General features: G+C 41.2%; 1 protein-coding gene across 1 annotated transcript; it reads left to right on the top strand.

Annotated features, from left to right (window-relative positions):
• Positions 1–1,449: 1,449 nt before the first annotated feature.
• Positions 1,450–13,274, top strand: RB195_014507 (uncharacterized protein; the record flags this gene model as incomplete). Its single annotated transcript, XM_013446826.2, has 12 exons — positions 1,450–1,491; positions 1,547–1,678; positions 5,123–5,207; positions 5,262–5,338; positions 7,260–7,347; positions 7,611–7,757; positions 7,826–7,936; positions 10,303–10,445; positions 10,496–10,588; positions 12,376–12,455; positions 13,030–13,135; positions 13,188–13,274. The coding sequence occupies 12 exons, from the start codon at positions 1,450–1,452 to the stop codon at positions 13,272–13,274; spliced, it is 1,191 nt and encodes a 396-aa protein (XP_013302280.2).
• Positions 13,275–16,268: the final 2,994 nt, after the last annotated feature.

Genomic DNA, 16,268 nt, shown 5'->3' with positions numbered 1-16,268 from the left:
TGTTCCACCCTGTAAGTTCCACTGACGGAAAAAGTAAAAAAGTTGCTACATAAGCACTCTGTTGTGATGATAAAGAAAGAAAGGTTATTTGGGAGAGGTAATTTACCATTTTTCATATTCAGATGCTGATATGAATACATTCTGCCAACATGAGAAAAGTAGCTCTTCTTGCTCTTTGACACAGCTTCCAAAAGGTACTTACGAAAAATATTCTACTTACGAACGACATACATTCTGAAGGGGCTTTCGCAGCTCGAAGTGTCCATCAGTCGTTTCTTACCGTTTCACAATGCATTCGAATTTATATCCCCGAATGAGCATGGTACTAAAGGAATACAAGTTTTTTCTATCCCACTTGCTGTCCTCCTAATTCGTATGCCTCAAAGTTGGTTGTAAAATGAATGCTCGTAGGAAGAGGAGAATCTGTTATTTAGCAAGGGTAGCATCAAGAAAATCACATCACGTTTCTTTCGAGTACAAACAATTTGTCTAAGCTTGCCTACTTTGCAAACCACTCACGATAACAAAGAGAACCAGATGTGAAACAATGCTTAGTGCTCCATCCACGACCGCGCAGATCTCGCGCGTCAGTCAGCATCATGGACTTTGGTATGATTTGTGAGAATTTTGTAGTCGGACCAGACTTGAACACTGCTACATATGAGGATCGTACGATTTGAACACTAGGGTCTAACAACCACCAAGGATTGCATTGAAGGTATGAGCGCTTCGAGCGCATAACACTAGTGCTAATGTTTGTCGAAGATCGTAACGATGTAACATGTGTAAAAGCTTCTTCTTCATGACATGGAATGTAAGACATAACGATGTTGGTACAAGGTTCGCACGAACTACCCATTCCGAATGTCCCAATGCTTTCCAAGTAAATAATATGGAGGCATCACTTCCTACACGGATGTGGATCTTCAAGTTTTAGGGAAAATTCAGGCATTGCCGACGTAAAAAAGTATTCATTCCAGTTTTTGTTTCTCGAGATAATTTGCTTCACGGCTAGTCTGCAAATTCAAATACATTTTCGAATCATTCGATCCGTTAGTTACAACCAATAAAACTAACTCTTTTTTATTCGTCTTCAGCTCTCCTTATTCCTTCTAAGTTTCAAGATCTATCTCAACATACAACATACACACTCAACATACATTCAATACAGAAATCTCAAAATCTGTTATTATTAGGCACCTTTAATCATATGCTCATCACCTATAGAATACCGTATACTACCGATCACTACACTTGAGCTCATTAAAAATGCAAACTAATTCCCTCATCGACCTCCCTCATATCTCTTCGAGATATCTCGTGAGCTGCAGCGTTTACCTTCTTGAAGATATCTCATCACAACATGCTGATAATGATTCAGCTTGAACAGCTCAACAGTGAAGTTTATTCTACACCTGAAACCTTCAACAACAGGCTCAGATCGTTGAAATGCTAAAAATTGCCAAGAATGTTGTGACAAGACTGGCACAGGTTTGTTAGTTATTCTCGTTGTAATACTTATAATTACCCATATCCACTGTTCTAGGTGCGCCAACCTCTGAGAGAACTTCTGAAACAGCAGACCCGCTCGTACGGTGAATTTAATGTAAACATTCCACTCGCAGCACCGACTACAGACTTAAATATGGGCATACCATTCAAGGGCGATAAAATTTTGGTTAGAGATCTTTTGAGTCTTCGACATAGTTTTTCGGAATAGTGGCTATCAATGCAGTCGAACATACAACATTCGCCATGAAAATGTCTTTTTTTCCCCTAATACTGCAACTAATAACTTATGATCGTCCGGTCCTAAGGTTATGTTCATGGTGGCATGAAAGCGTCTCCATAGTTGTGACGCGTTGCGCTGAGCCAAATCATAAGGATAGTGAGCGCGAGCGGCAAATTCTATCTTCACGCCAAAGGATGCGAATGGGTACTCGACCCGTACATCGGGTGTACCTAAGTCGGGTCGAGTCGGGTGTACCTAAACTTACACCCGGCTGCGGGAGGCTCCGCTCCTTGGACCAATGCTAACGCGCCGCGAAATTCAAAATGGTACACCGTTTAACTACTTCTTCTGTTGTTTCAGAGGAGTAAGCTTAGAGGAATGTAGAAAATGAGTGCTTTACGGTGTTTTGCGCACTATTACCTTAAAACAAACGGGAGAATATCGCAATGAACTTTAATCCAAGTAAGAAAGGAAGTATGATCTCCGGATTTCATACCGAGTGAGGGATGAAATTGGAGCTTAGGCTTTTTGATCCTTATCATACAGTTAACGACGACAATTTCAATTAACTGCATACTTAACATCTTTTACTCTTCTTCTGTCCAGTTTTCTTCTCGTTGTTCCATTTGTTCTTGGATTGATCTCCTTATTTCTTACTATCACTTATTTAATTTAAGTTTTCATTCTCTTTCTCGTCTATTACATTCCTGTTTTACTTGATTAGTTTTCTTTTCATTCTATTTGTTTTTTGCAGTCCGACTTCTTTCAACATAATTGAGTTCACTGCTGTTTTCACTTCTTTCCAACACTATCAAGTGTTAACACACTAGCAGGCCTCCCTTTTTTAACCTCACTAGTGTTTAAGCTTTAGTAATAAGAGAACAAACTACGTTATTTCTTCAGTTTCTCTGATTCTTCCCTCTACGTGATAGCGGCATCAGAACTGAATTGAATCAGTAGTAGCTCTGATTCTATTCTAAGTATTTTTGACCAGAGGCTTGAGGTTGGGAACTGGTAAAATTCGGAAACAGATATGAATAGTCATACTCCCATACATACGAAAAACGGGAAGTAAATCAAACTTTAGGATACAGTGTTCAGAAAAGTACTAGTAGCTGTTGAAAAATTTCGTACTAATACCTCCTCTGAAAAGTTCTAAGCTTAACTTTGACTATAAAAAGAGTTTAATTTTCCTTTCTGTCTTCAAAATTGGTTGGATAGTAGCAGAAAACTGCTCTTCTGAAGAAAAGAAATCTTGGAAGCAAGTCCAACTCCAAAAACAAAGTCGGTTGGAAATACTTACAAGTTGAATCTTCAAGTAAATTCTGAAAACTCTCCCTCGGTTTCGTCATGGATTGCACCGGCTTTCTTCCGTACTTTTTTCATAATCTCGTACCAATTTTGAAGTTTGTTCCTTTAGCTTCGATGCTCTTGCCATGTATTAACGTGATATAAGTTATCATGCAGTACGCATTCCTTAACTAGGAGCAAAATAAGCGACACAATTACATGCTAGGAAGTAAAGACAGAATGAAAAATGGAGAGTACTGTTAAGAAGAAAGAGTGAAAAACAAAAACAAAGGGAAATGAAACTACACGTTAAATAAGGAAAGCAATGCAAGAGCAAATGGAGAAACAAGAAGAGAACTAGACAGAGGAATAGTAAAAGATTTTAGCGGTGCAGTTACCTGAAGTGATCTTCGTTAGCTGCATGATGAAGGTCAAGAAGCCTAAGTTCCAATTTCATCCCTTACTCAGTTTGAAATCAGGAGGTCATACTTCCTTTCCTTTTTGGATCAAGGCTTATTGTGATATTCTCCTCGTTCGTTCTAGCGTAAGAGTACGTAAAACATCTTAAGGCTTTCATTTTTTCCCTTCTCCTAAGCTTATTCCTCTAAAACAACAGAGTAAGCATTTACTCGGTGTATCATTTTGAATTTCGCGGCGCGTTAGTATTGGTCCAAGGGGCGAAGCCTCTGGCAGCCGAGTGTAAGTTTAGATAGGAGTGACTAGGAACAACATCAAATAATGACTTGCTTGCAGGCTTACATGTTTCTTCTGAAAAGATGTCACTTGTTCGTAAGTCTTAACGGAGAAATCAAGTAGAAACGTTACAAGTACACATTTAGCTTCCCCTCCAGAGCTCCCAACGGTTCGCATGAGTACGTGATACAACAAAGGTATAGTCGGGTCAAAACAACATGAATCACGAGTGTAGCTGAGGTGCATTTGCGTACTCGCTGGAAAAGGTGTAGGCAGCAGTTGGAACCGAGTTGGGACTGTCGCAAACTACAGCGATGGATGCTGAAAGCAAGGCTTTCATTACGCTCCTAGCCGCTACGCTCCACCTAAGCGCCTCAAGAGAGCCCGCGTACGCAATTGCTTACGTGTTTCATGTCGTTTTGAACTTACTATGAATCAAACGATGTCAGAGGAAATGTGAGAAAGAAGATATACGTTGAAGGTAAAGCATAGCATGTAATCGCAGGAACAGACTACATTTGAGAAGAAACTCGCATTGTAAAAATCTGTAAGGAAAGCTTGAATCCAACCATAGAATTGAAGATATTGGAATTCTTCCATGAACTCTTTCACGAATAGATAAGCTCGCGAATGAAATCTACGAGTAAATCGCGCTCAGTTTAACTTAACTATTCAGAGAAACGGTCTTATCGCAAATTCCCGTGCTACGAGGCTTTTTGTAACGCTGCACGTCTACGTGGGGAAGCATGCGCGCAGCCTCTCCTCTCAGGAGGCAAAAGTGCGACAATACCGCTTCTCACAATAGTTAACTTCAAATGTGAAAATAAGCAGCACAAGGAATCGATACATGGCTTCGAGGTAATTTACTAACGATTCTAACGACAAGTTAGGTAGTCAGTTAAAGGCATCAGCCCACGAATCGGGGGTGGTTCGGATTTCAGGTGGAGATACGGGATAGTAGATTGTGGAGAGGGGATGATTCCGTCCATTTCTTCCTAATTGCTAAGTGCTCTAAAAACGGTCCGGAAGATACGGCTTCGGGCATTCTAGCGCACTTTTTTCTACAAGGAGTTCGACTAGAGCCTTGTGCGGCGCCGCATCTTCCGGGCCGTTTTTTACGGCAATTAGGAAGAAATGGACAGAATCACCCTCCTCTCCATAATCTACTATCCCTTATAAGAATACTCCACCTGAAATCTGCACCACCTCAGATTCGTGGAGTGATGCCCTTAAATAGATCTCGACAATACATGACTTATATGACTAATTTTTGTCAAGGAACAAAGGCCCAAATTATCTTTTCAACATAGACTTACTGAAAGCATTCCGAGCAGGATCTGACCTTTCCGCGATGGTGTTATTTATCGCTCGTTAGGGCGTCCTTTGAACCTTGCACCAAGTGTTTAGGTAACCTACATCTGGATCGACGGTACAGGCGAAAATATGCGAGAAAAGACCCGAACTCTTGACAAAGATCCTGGCGCTCCTGAAAGTAAGAAAATCGTAAAAGTCAACGAATAGAAATTTTACTTCTTACAAGTTTCAGATTATCCCAGGTGGAGCTTTGATGGGTCATCTACGTACCAAGCATTCAAAGGAGAAGACTCTGATATGATCTTGAAGGTGAGCGAAAAAAAACTAGTGAGACGGAAAGAAGTAGTTGTATTGAGTTGTGGAATAGATTCATGGCGTTCTTTATAAGTACCAAAATCATTTCGTTCACGACAAAATCAATTGCCATTAATCAATTACGTATTTCCCTTCCTTGTTGAGTACTTCTTTCCAGCAGTCGGTGATTTTCATAATCCCATGAGAGTAAAAAGGCGTATTCTTTGGGGTAAACTAATTAGTAGGCAAATTCTACAAGTCTCGTTTATTAGCGAATACAAAACATCTGGGCGCATTTGGAACTAACCGAGAAAGGTGATGACCAGCCAGATCTCAAGAATACTGCGGGTGCGGAGGAGCCTCACAACCGAGTTCCTAGATGAAAATTTTGCGTAGATTTGCGAAATGCGGACTGACGTTGTCATATTGGAGGATCAGTATACAGCGAGCATCTGGACTTTTTCCGCAGGCTGCTTCTGCAATACTCCGAAGATGTTGATAATAGACATCAGCGGTGATGGTTCTATTCATCTCCAATAATTTCCAGCGGAGTAGTTCCGCTGTTCTGTCTTTGCCAATGCAGCATTCTCGTCGTTTCAAATGCTCGCATGCTTCTAGCCGCCTGAGTGACACATGAGCTACATTTCATGTTGAAAAGAAGAAGGTGTTGCAGATGTTCGTTTTTGTCAACTTGAAGCTTCAAATTTGTCAGTGTATCTATCAGTATATCTTCAAAAGGTATATAATGTTTAAGCTGCAAAATAATTTATTATATTTAACTAGTCTGAACGTCTGGCTAAAGCCGGGCTTCAGACTTTCTGTAGTGTTCGCTTCGCTCCTCTTCACTGATTAAAAAAATCAATACTAGTGCCCTTTTCTGTGAAATTAGACTTGTGTATCTCTAACAATCTTTCTTCATCTTTTTTATTATAAATAAAGGCAAAAGATTTCATAGTTTTCTTTCTAACTGCGTCAGTTCTACATTTGGAGAATATTCAACCTTCAACTTCAAACACTCCGTCGATACCAATATAATGTAGACACAATTTGAAAGTGTTACTCGAAATTTCGGCTTTCCTCCTGTTTCCTTCCAAGAGTTATCAATGAATTAAGTTTAAGCAGAAAATAACGTGAAAGACTTTATCCTACTGATAAAGATAACGATCTGTGTCAGATCATGTAGACTGTTTGCTCCTATTTAAGCAGCCGTTTGCATGCATGTTTCCACTTTCTGAGGAAGGCATGTTACCAAATTGAGGCGAACGGAGAAGGAAATAGCACGCGTAGGATTCATAAAGGTGAAAAGCAACGGAGCCAGTGGCCGTGTTGCTTTTCACCTTTATGAATTCTACGCGTGTCTATTTCCATGGCTATGAAACATCCCATTTACCTTTTGCGACATGCACACAAAGTAATTGCGCACCATTTCGATGCCACGGGACCCGTCGCACCCCGTTTTATAGCATCTGGTGCCGGCGCACCAATCCGACGCCGGTGGACCCGTCGCACCCCATTTTATAGCTATCTTGAGCCAGCGCACCAATCTGACGCCAGTGGACCCGTTGCACCACCTTTTTCGAATTTCATGACACACAGACAAACACACACATTTACATACATACATACATACACACACATACACACACACACACACTAAGCTCGTTATTATATATCATGATAGCAGACAACATCCAACACCCAAAAACAAATTAGTCAGTGGAGACCACTAGAACTTAATAAAACCCGATAGATTTCTTCTCCATGAATGATGTATCCGCAACAGACGTTTTCAGCAATGCCAGACAATATAACAGACTGAATGCTCCTGTCAATTAACCTGATTAATTAACTGAGAAACGACCAATCGTTGTCATTGTTTAAGATTTTTTGACACAAAAATTAACAATAAATTATACTGACACAGATATTTTTCTAGCCAGCTGCCGTCTATCCTGATCCGTTCTTTGGAGGAAATCATAAACTGTTGCTCTGCGAAGTGCTCGATGCGCATGAAAAACCTTCAAGTAAAGCAGATTTTTAATTCTGACATATTCAGCATGTGGTCAACATCGAACGCATTCAACTGCACTAACGCGACTCGCGGTGGCGATCGCATGCGCTGTCAACTGAGGGGATCTATCAGCATGATGAAACTCTCGGTTGGCCGCAGGTAAAAATAGGCAGAGCGCCGGGCCAGCAATCGCCACAGACGCAGAGCGTTAATCCGGTCGAGCATATTTGAAGAATACTGCATGTGAGTCATCCTCATTGAAGCAAAGATCTGCAGAGACAAATCATCGCTACAAGTGCAAAGAAGTAATGGACAAAATCGACCACACTGTCCCAATGTTCGGCATGGAGCAAGAGTATCTTTTCCTAGATCGAGATGGGCATCCGCTGGGATGGCCAAAATTTGGATTCCCAAAGCCACAAGGTTTGTATCCAGAACAACGTTCCCGTTAATGTCAGCTATTGAAGTTCATAACAAGTGATCGGTTTTAGGCCCGTACTACTGTGCTGTGGGAGGTGACAGGATCTTTGGCCGTGAGATTGTGAATACACACTATCGTGCCTCGTTGTATGCAGGGCTCGAAATATTTGGAATAAATTCTGGTATGTCTTAAGGGTTTTAGTTTGTGTATAATAGAAACAAGTTTCGCCCCTTCACGTTGTATAGTTTCATTAATGTGAAAAAGCAGCGACTGAATTCGCGGCCGAGCATAGATGACTAGCTGATTCACAGCTGAGATGCACAAACCTGAAACAGTTAAAGTTCGCGGCGTGATCTTTGTTCACGTATGCATCAAAAATATGAATGTCGTGCCCTAGACCCGCTCCGAAAGAGGAAAGGCGGGCATAGGTAGGTAGGACCAGGAACCGACTTTCCGAGTCGAGAGAGATTCGAGCTGGGCTAGCCCCTCTGAACTACACAAGTATTTACAAAGGCGGTATATCCTTATGGCACCAACACGATGACAACAACATATTATATACACGACACAAACAGATGGAATGCGGCATAAAGCGGGCTATATCATAATGTTTAGACGGATAGTGGCTCTCGGTTTGTAAGTGGTAGATGGTTAACGGTTCGGGTCCCGTGGTGTGCAACTAGCAGTGGTGATACGGTGGAAAGTGGTCAATGGTGAGCGCATGAACACGAGAATATGGTAGTACCAAAATGCGACACGAAACTCGAACCAGAATAAAAAGAAATCAACTGGACACAGAGTACTTCGAGCCAGCCCTTATATACGCTGGCTGGAGCTGCTGGCTACCGTATTTCCTTACCATTGGCAAGTGTCCCGCACGCTTGCTGTGAGAGTCGTGCCAGCCACAAAAACGCATATTCGTCTGAAAGTGGCACAACGTCTACCATTCATTTATTTAGCAGTTCAAGGTAATCCCAAGTAATGATTTTTGTCAGTTCTACTTAAAGTCGCGTCTAAATTCACGAGCCTATTCGTGCACGAGCCAACCATACTTCAGCGCCAATGATTATGTTGCTGCCACACTCAACACTTTTTGGCGATGACGACCAACATTAGCAGAAGCACCTTCACTTCTGCTTCTGTTTCTGGAAAGTGTGACCGTGCTGATCACCTCATTCACAAACAGTGCTCGAATTAGTACCTACAAAAAACAGTATATCTCCTATCTTCTTGGACTAACAATCAGAAATGAACTGAAGAGATTTCTACACGTAGATCATCGCATAAATTTCTTTCAATGTTTTCGATGACCCCGCATTTTCCGTGTATTTTCACATTTTCTAGCGAATGCGAAGCGTGCGCCATTTCAACTTTCACCACACACACACTGTAGTATGCCACACAAATACCAAACCTATCTTCGTCAGGTGCTCCTTTTTACCACATTTCTAGCTTGAAGGTATCCGAGGACCACCTCACCCTTGTCTAAATACACGAGTAGGGTGTTCCCTATCCTTCTGACCACTCGTCGCGCTCGGGTTGGCTAATAGTTGTAGACATTGACGAGCTCAGGAACTCTGTGGAGGTGGATTCATATCCATGTCCCAGGAAGTAAGCGATCACGTTTTGCTTTGGCCATTTTTCTACTCTGTGTGAGCTGGTCAGGAGTAAAAAGGATAGAGGCTCGATGGAGACCCCAAGAGCTGACGGCTTTCGACCTCGCATTGCTAGAGGTAAAAAGTGGGTCATATATGAAAACTCTGCGAGAAGAGGCAGAGGATGGGTGGGACCAAGGAGCAACCTCCACTACAAAAGGTGCTCCTTTTGGTGGCCACAGAATGAACGTTATTCAACGCAAACCTACATTCCTCAATTGCGAAAGCTGCAGGCCCATATCAATCGCACCGCGGGTCAAAATCGTTTTCCACGGCGACGTACATGACAAATTTGACCCATACCAAGATCAAGAGATATGGTTGACTGGTGATACCCCAGTTTACTTATCTCGCTATCTCGTACCTCGCTCGCTCCGATTATTGGCTTTCAGGCCACCTCCAGCGCTTAATAGATGGAAAGAAGTTCAATACTGAAAATGAAGCCGAGAATACTAGGTGACTTCTTCAAGTTCGAGCCATTATGCTTCTGGAAGAAGAGAGTAGTCAGAGCTTTGTTGTCGCGTCAGGCCACCTCCAGCGCTTAATAGAAAGAAGCTCAATACTGAAAATGAAGCCGAGCATACTAGGTGACTTCTTCAAGTTCGAGCCATTATACTTCTGGAAGAAGAGAGTAGTCAGAGCTTTGTTGTCGCGGAGTGTATGAAGATGGTACATTTGTTCATGTCCACCTCTGTTAGTTTCTGAAATATTTACAACAAGATGCCTTTGAAAAAATTGAGATTTTTTTATGCGGCAGCATAATATCACGTCATGTGCCGTGCCCATTTGCCCAGATTTTACTTTTACTTGAATTCTTTTTAAAATAAGTCCACCTTAGAAGAGTCAAAATCAAAACGAATAAATCCTTTATATATGGATGGATTCATTCCAGAAGTCACTCCGGGACAGTGGGAATACCAACTTGGACTGTGCCGAGGTATTGCAATGGGAGACCAGATGTGGATGTCTCGATATTTGCTACACAGAGTAGCTGAACAGTTCGGTGTCAGCGTCACGTTTCATCCCAAACCGGCGGTATGTGGCGACATTTGCTTTGCCATTACATTCTGAAAATCTTTTTGAAGATCACCAGAGGAGACTGGAATGGAGCCGGATGCCATTGTAATTTCTCTACGGAAGAAATGCGAAGTGAAGGAGGTATTAAGGCTATTGAAGCGGTTAGTTTTCGAAATTCCTTTGGTTTTGAACTTTGACATAAACTCAAGCAAACCTCTTAGGACAGAAGAACGTTTCCCAAAACTGGGATTTGTGAACTGTCTGCTCTACTAATCGACGCTGTTCATCTTTGCAGGATCCATCTATGTTGAAACAATTGCTCTAAAATCATCAAGGAACCTGAAAAGTCTCATCATATGACCAAGGTTCACAAATTTCTCACAAGGAAGGAGCTCAGACATCAGCAGAGAAATAAAAAATCGTGTAAAAAATCTGCTCCCACCTCTGGGCGGTTGCATTTGACTTCATGCAGGGTTCAGCGACAAACAGCATGTGAAAAATTGTATTTGAAGTTTTTTGTTGCATGTATTGATGTGGACGAAGACAATTAGAAAGAACAGGTTATAAAAAGAACTTGCATTCTGAAGGGAAACCATATCGTTCCGAAAGAGAGGACATCACGAAGCGACAAACAACAACAAAACGGCAACAAAAAAATGTACCAGAAATGGGATTGCTAGCTGAGAAATAGTAAATAAGCACAGAAACATTTACAGAGAATAGAACGAAGAGGAAATACAGGATTTATGGATCACTTCCATGCCACTTTTCACCAACTTGGCCTAATCTGCTGGATCCGCTGGACAGGTTATCCTGATGATACTTCTGAGTGCGCTTGGAATTCCTGGCTGTTTTTAGCCGACTGGTTAGGAATTACACATCAGCAGAGCGATCGAACACACTTAGCAGTGGACATAGTACAATCATGTTGTAGTTAACTTAATAAGGACATTCTTAGCAAAAAAATCCGCGTCTTTAGCGTTACTCCTCTTTTTTTTTTTTTTTAAAAAAAAAAAAAAAAAAAAAAAAAAAAATTTTTTTTTTTTTTTTGTTTTTTTTTTTTTTTTTTTGGGGGGTGGGGGGGGGGGGGTATTTTTTTTTTTTTTTTTTTTTTTTTTTTAAAGGGGGGGGCCCCCCCCCCCTCCCCTTTTTTTTTTTTTTTTAAAGGGGGGGGGTTTTTTTTTTTTTTTTTTGTTAGTCCCTTCACCCCCCCCCTTTCCCCCCCCCCCCCCCCCCCTTTTTTTTTTTTTTTTTTTTTTTTTTTTTTTTAAAATATTTTTTTTTTTTTTCCCGGGCGGGGGGGGGGGGGGGGGGGGGGGGGGGGGTTTTTTTTTTTTTTTTTTTTATAAAAAAATTCTTTTTTTTTTTTTTTTTAGGGGGGGGGGGGGGGGGGGGGGTTCGTTTTTTTTTTTTTTCTTCCAACGGAATCCCACGTTTTCCTTTATGTTTCCGCACCACGTCAATTTTGTGATAAGGCTGACTTTAGGCAGAAAAAAGGCTTGCGCTGAGGTAGAAGTTGTAATACATCCAACATTGAGTATACTTGCCTGGGAATAACCTATTTGTCGTCTCTGGCTGGAGCATTTGATAGCATTCTCAGAGCTTGCGTGATAGCATTTACAAAGCCTGAGTATGAGCACGTATATAGACGGGTCAAAACAACAGTAACCACGGACAATTGCGTATGTGGCTGCGCACGAAGCGATGCGGTGGAGAGTGCGGTTGGAATCGAGGTGGGACCATGGCGAAATGCAGAGATGGGTGTCGATAGCAAGGATTTTTAGACGATCTTAATCGCTACGCTCCACTGCACCGCTTCGAGCGACTGTCCGTGCATCATATCGTTTTGACTCGACTACAGGAGCTCCCGCATTTACTTCCCGGATAGCATAGACGATGCTGTTTAACTTTATCATAAACTCATTCAAACTGTCTTCCACTGTTTTAGGCAATGCCAAAACTTGAAGCCACCCATAAGGAATGTATACGTGTCTATGATCCACATGACGGAGAGGACAATAAATTCAGGTAAACAGGTTGAAAGCCATAGATCAGTAAAGAAGAAAATAACTTAAGATTTACGTGCCTAAAACATCAAAATGTCGAGGTCTAGACTTCACCACTGAAAAACGGCTGATGCGGAGTTTGAGTTGATAATATTTTCAGCAAACTGACTATGATTTGCGAAAGACTTAATGAATCCGGTTTATTCCGAACATCCTATATGCATTTTTTAAATGTTGTTTGTTTCCTCTCAGCTTTTGAGCTAAATTTGTCTTTTTTTTTTTGGAATTTTTTGAGATTTTTTTGAATGTCACTGCATGTATTTGCATGCGATTGATCAAAAATCATCATCCAGAGTTACTTAATACGATTAGACCAGAAAAAAGACATTCGAAATACTGTGAAGACCATGTGATGAACACATCACTGACATGTAAATACATTCGTGCATGTGGTATGGCAAAAATTAGTTTCTAAGATAAAGTGAGTAACATTTCTGAGAGAATATTTCCAGACTACTTCAGGAAAGAGGAGGTTAAAATAGAACTATGAAGTGATTATTTGTATGGTACTGATTATGGAGATGTTTCCTATCTAGACTGACCGGAAAGCATGAAACAAGTTCGTATGACCACTTTTCATGGGGAATCGCGAACCGAGCTGCATCCGTTCGACTTCCCAGGAGTGTATCCACTGCCAAAAAGGTGAGCCACGTGAACAATCGTCTGGATTTGTTACAAAACGCAAGAGTTCCAGGGTTACCTGGAAGATCGACGTCCGTCATCAAATTGTGATCCATATCAAGTCACACGAATGATCGCAGAGAGTATTCTTCTCAGATAGACTCAGTTATTTGTTTCTTTCTTCCATTTCTGGAAATATGTGTAAGATGAATGAACAGTTTATCTTCACCTGAACCACTTTTATTTTACGTGGCTGAACAAAATTCGTGGGGCAAATCGTTACAGTAACTTGTGTAGCCCTAGCAATAACAATGCATGGTTGCCATGTATCTCCTGTGCTTGGACACTCAATGACCTGTGCTCGTTCTCAAGTAGGGATCTGTTGACGCAGCCTTACGTTTTACTTATGTAGCTGACTTCCCGCCTATGTTGCGCTGGTCCCAAACGTCTAGTCTTGTCTGTCTGAAAGTCTAGTCTTGTCTGGAAGTCTCTACCTTTCCAAATATAGTACGAATAGAGTCGTGAAAAGCTGTCCGGTAGTGCTAATGTGGTCAGCTTTTCATTTATCATCTGTCAATTTCAGCATCTCCCTACTATTGTAGCAAGTAGCAGTAGTAATGAAAGCGGCTGAGAAAAAGTTGATGAACCGGCGATGTTTAGCCCTGTTTTTTTTCTTCTGGGTGTTTTGAGTGGATATGAATCAATTCAATATAAATATTTGTACAAGCAAAAGATATATAGCTTATGCTGGTGCATGTAAAATATCAGATAATTTCTACTCAATAATCCAGAGCGAGATGTTTTACCTTCCTAAGAAGATCCTTTCTGTAATAGTCTTGAATAGAACAGGATTTTCAGCGGCTCTACTTTTCGACCAATTTTTCAATTTCTGCCTAAATATTTAACCTCAAATCCCCCCACCCCCCTAATCCAACAGATATTTGCTCGGCGGAAGACCACACCCCTTTCACTACAAATTTCTCAAGTAAGCATGTGAAAAGACATAAAGTCGGCGCGCTTAATCGAATCCAATCTAGCCGAGCCAATCGAGCCAGGTGACTTCTGTTCACAACAATATCGCCCCGATAAATTTCACGCACTTATTTCTACATATTTGTCTGTTCTGGGTGCTATTGGTTTTTCAATAAAAGACACATGGGCTGACGTCTAAAACGCGCAACATCCTTGATGGCTAGAAATCCTAGACGCGACTACTTAATGTTGAGTCATCTTCATCCAATCTGCTCGATCAAAAGCAGATAGCCAACATCATTCTTCTTTCGGTTCTTTTGTTTTAAAAGAAAAAGCCACTGCTCACATGATGATTATTTATTTCAACAACTGAAGGCGGTACAGTGAGACGAATTAGTGGCATTCCAGAAATTCGCATCCCAAGCGCATTAACGCCAAACACTTTATCCTTTATGTATGTTCTAAATAACTACAAAAAGCAAACCTGTTGTTTGCCTCTCAGCGTTTGTGCTCATCCCTTTTGCTCTCCCTACAGCAGTCTTGTATTGTGCAAGTCGTGATCTCCGACTTGCTTTAACTTTGTTTTGACAACTTTTTCCCAGTTGTGTGTGCAGACAGATACATTATAACAAGGATCAACATAAGTTAGAAAAAACCAGACTATTCTCTAAGTTTCTTTGGGAGTGAACTGAACGGTGACTCGGCCATTCACGTGAACCAGGCAGCTGCTAAAAGTTTCGGAAGTTGGATGTTCGAAAATGTCATATTTTGAATACGTAGAAGTAGAAAAGCAGCTGAACGGCTCACTTCAAATACTCTCATTTCGTTGAATATTCGATCGAAGGATTCCTGGTATCCGAATAGTAAAAATCCTTCTTTTACTCTAAAATATTGACGTCGATAGCTGGTATGATTTCGTTCAAAAAATCGCTCTTTATGGAAAACTTCATGGCTGTTTATTCTTTTATATAGATCACTATCAAACTTCCAACAAATTGCCTGCGGCAGGGTTCTCACATGCCTCTAGGATTTACTCCGTAAGAATAGCATCCATTGCTGCCGAAGCCGACTCCGGGCGTGTAACATGATTGCCCGCACTCGCTGCTAAATCACTACTATGGTTTAGATCACTCATTAAATCACCTTTACTACAGGCTTCTTCGTGTTTTTCGCTTGTGTTTACATAAAGCAGCTAAAAACATCTCCAAGTCCTCTCTTCTTGAAACCTCGGCATTGGAAAGTATATTTATGTTTTCTTGTTATGCTAACGAGGTTTAGAAGAAACTTTATTATTGTCCTGACGTTTCGACAAACTCCTCTTTAACAAAGGCCTGAAGATGGTTCGACCTCTTTGATCCCATGCATGTCCCATTAAACTCCTCTCTCCTTGCCAAGCCTCAATATTGTTCTAAGTACACCACGCAAGACCTCCAAAAAGAAAACAAACTGACCAGTCTCACCGACTAACTCTCGGTGAACCACTGCGTTCATATAGATTGTCACCAAGGCGAATGAGATCTACGTGCTGTGCAGTATCCTCAAGTATTAATGTCTGGATAACATTAAGGAACTGCATATAGGACAATCTTATAACTCACAGAGTGTTACGAACGGCATGAAGTCATTGATAATAGATAAGCACTTGTTTTTGTTATTGTTCACGGCTGGATTCCTAAAGGAAATCCGGAATGCTTCCAATGCCTTCCTCGCAGATATTTCGTTCTTGTGCGCTAGTATCGTACACATTATTTCAATTTCATTTCCATCTTGACGCAGGTTCAGCATCCTTCCAATTTCTCCAATATTTATGGCGTTGCACGCCAGACATTCTATTTTGTAGATAAGTCCGATCTTCGTGCAATCTCCAGTGTTACCGAATAGACAAACAACGCAACACTCTGACACACATTGCTTATCGTAGAATCTGTTGCGAACTAACTGTCGCTTGATGCTGTCGTTGATTGTGGGATGTTCACCCATAAAACTTCATCTTGCAACTGTGCTCGCGAAAGAGTCCGTTTTATAGGAGTTAAGGAGTCAGAGATGAAGGGTATCCACAGAGGGATTTTACCTTCACGTGGGATCCTCATTGTCTTGTTTGTAGTTAGTGATTGGGTATTAGATTTCGATCTTTTGTGACCGTTTGAACTAACTATGCTTATGGCTAATTCTGGTGATTCCT

This window comes from Necator americanus, chromosome V, assembly GCF_031761385.1.
Source record: "Necator americanus strain Aroian chromosome V, whole genome shotgun sequence".
Classification (NCBI taxonomy): domain Eukaryota; kingdom Metazoa; phylum Nematoda; class Chromadorea; order Rhabditida; family Ancylostomatidae; genus Necator; species Necator americanus.
This window is presented reverse-complemented; position numbering and strand designations above follow the sequence as displayed.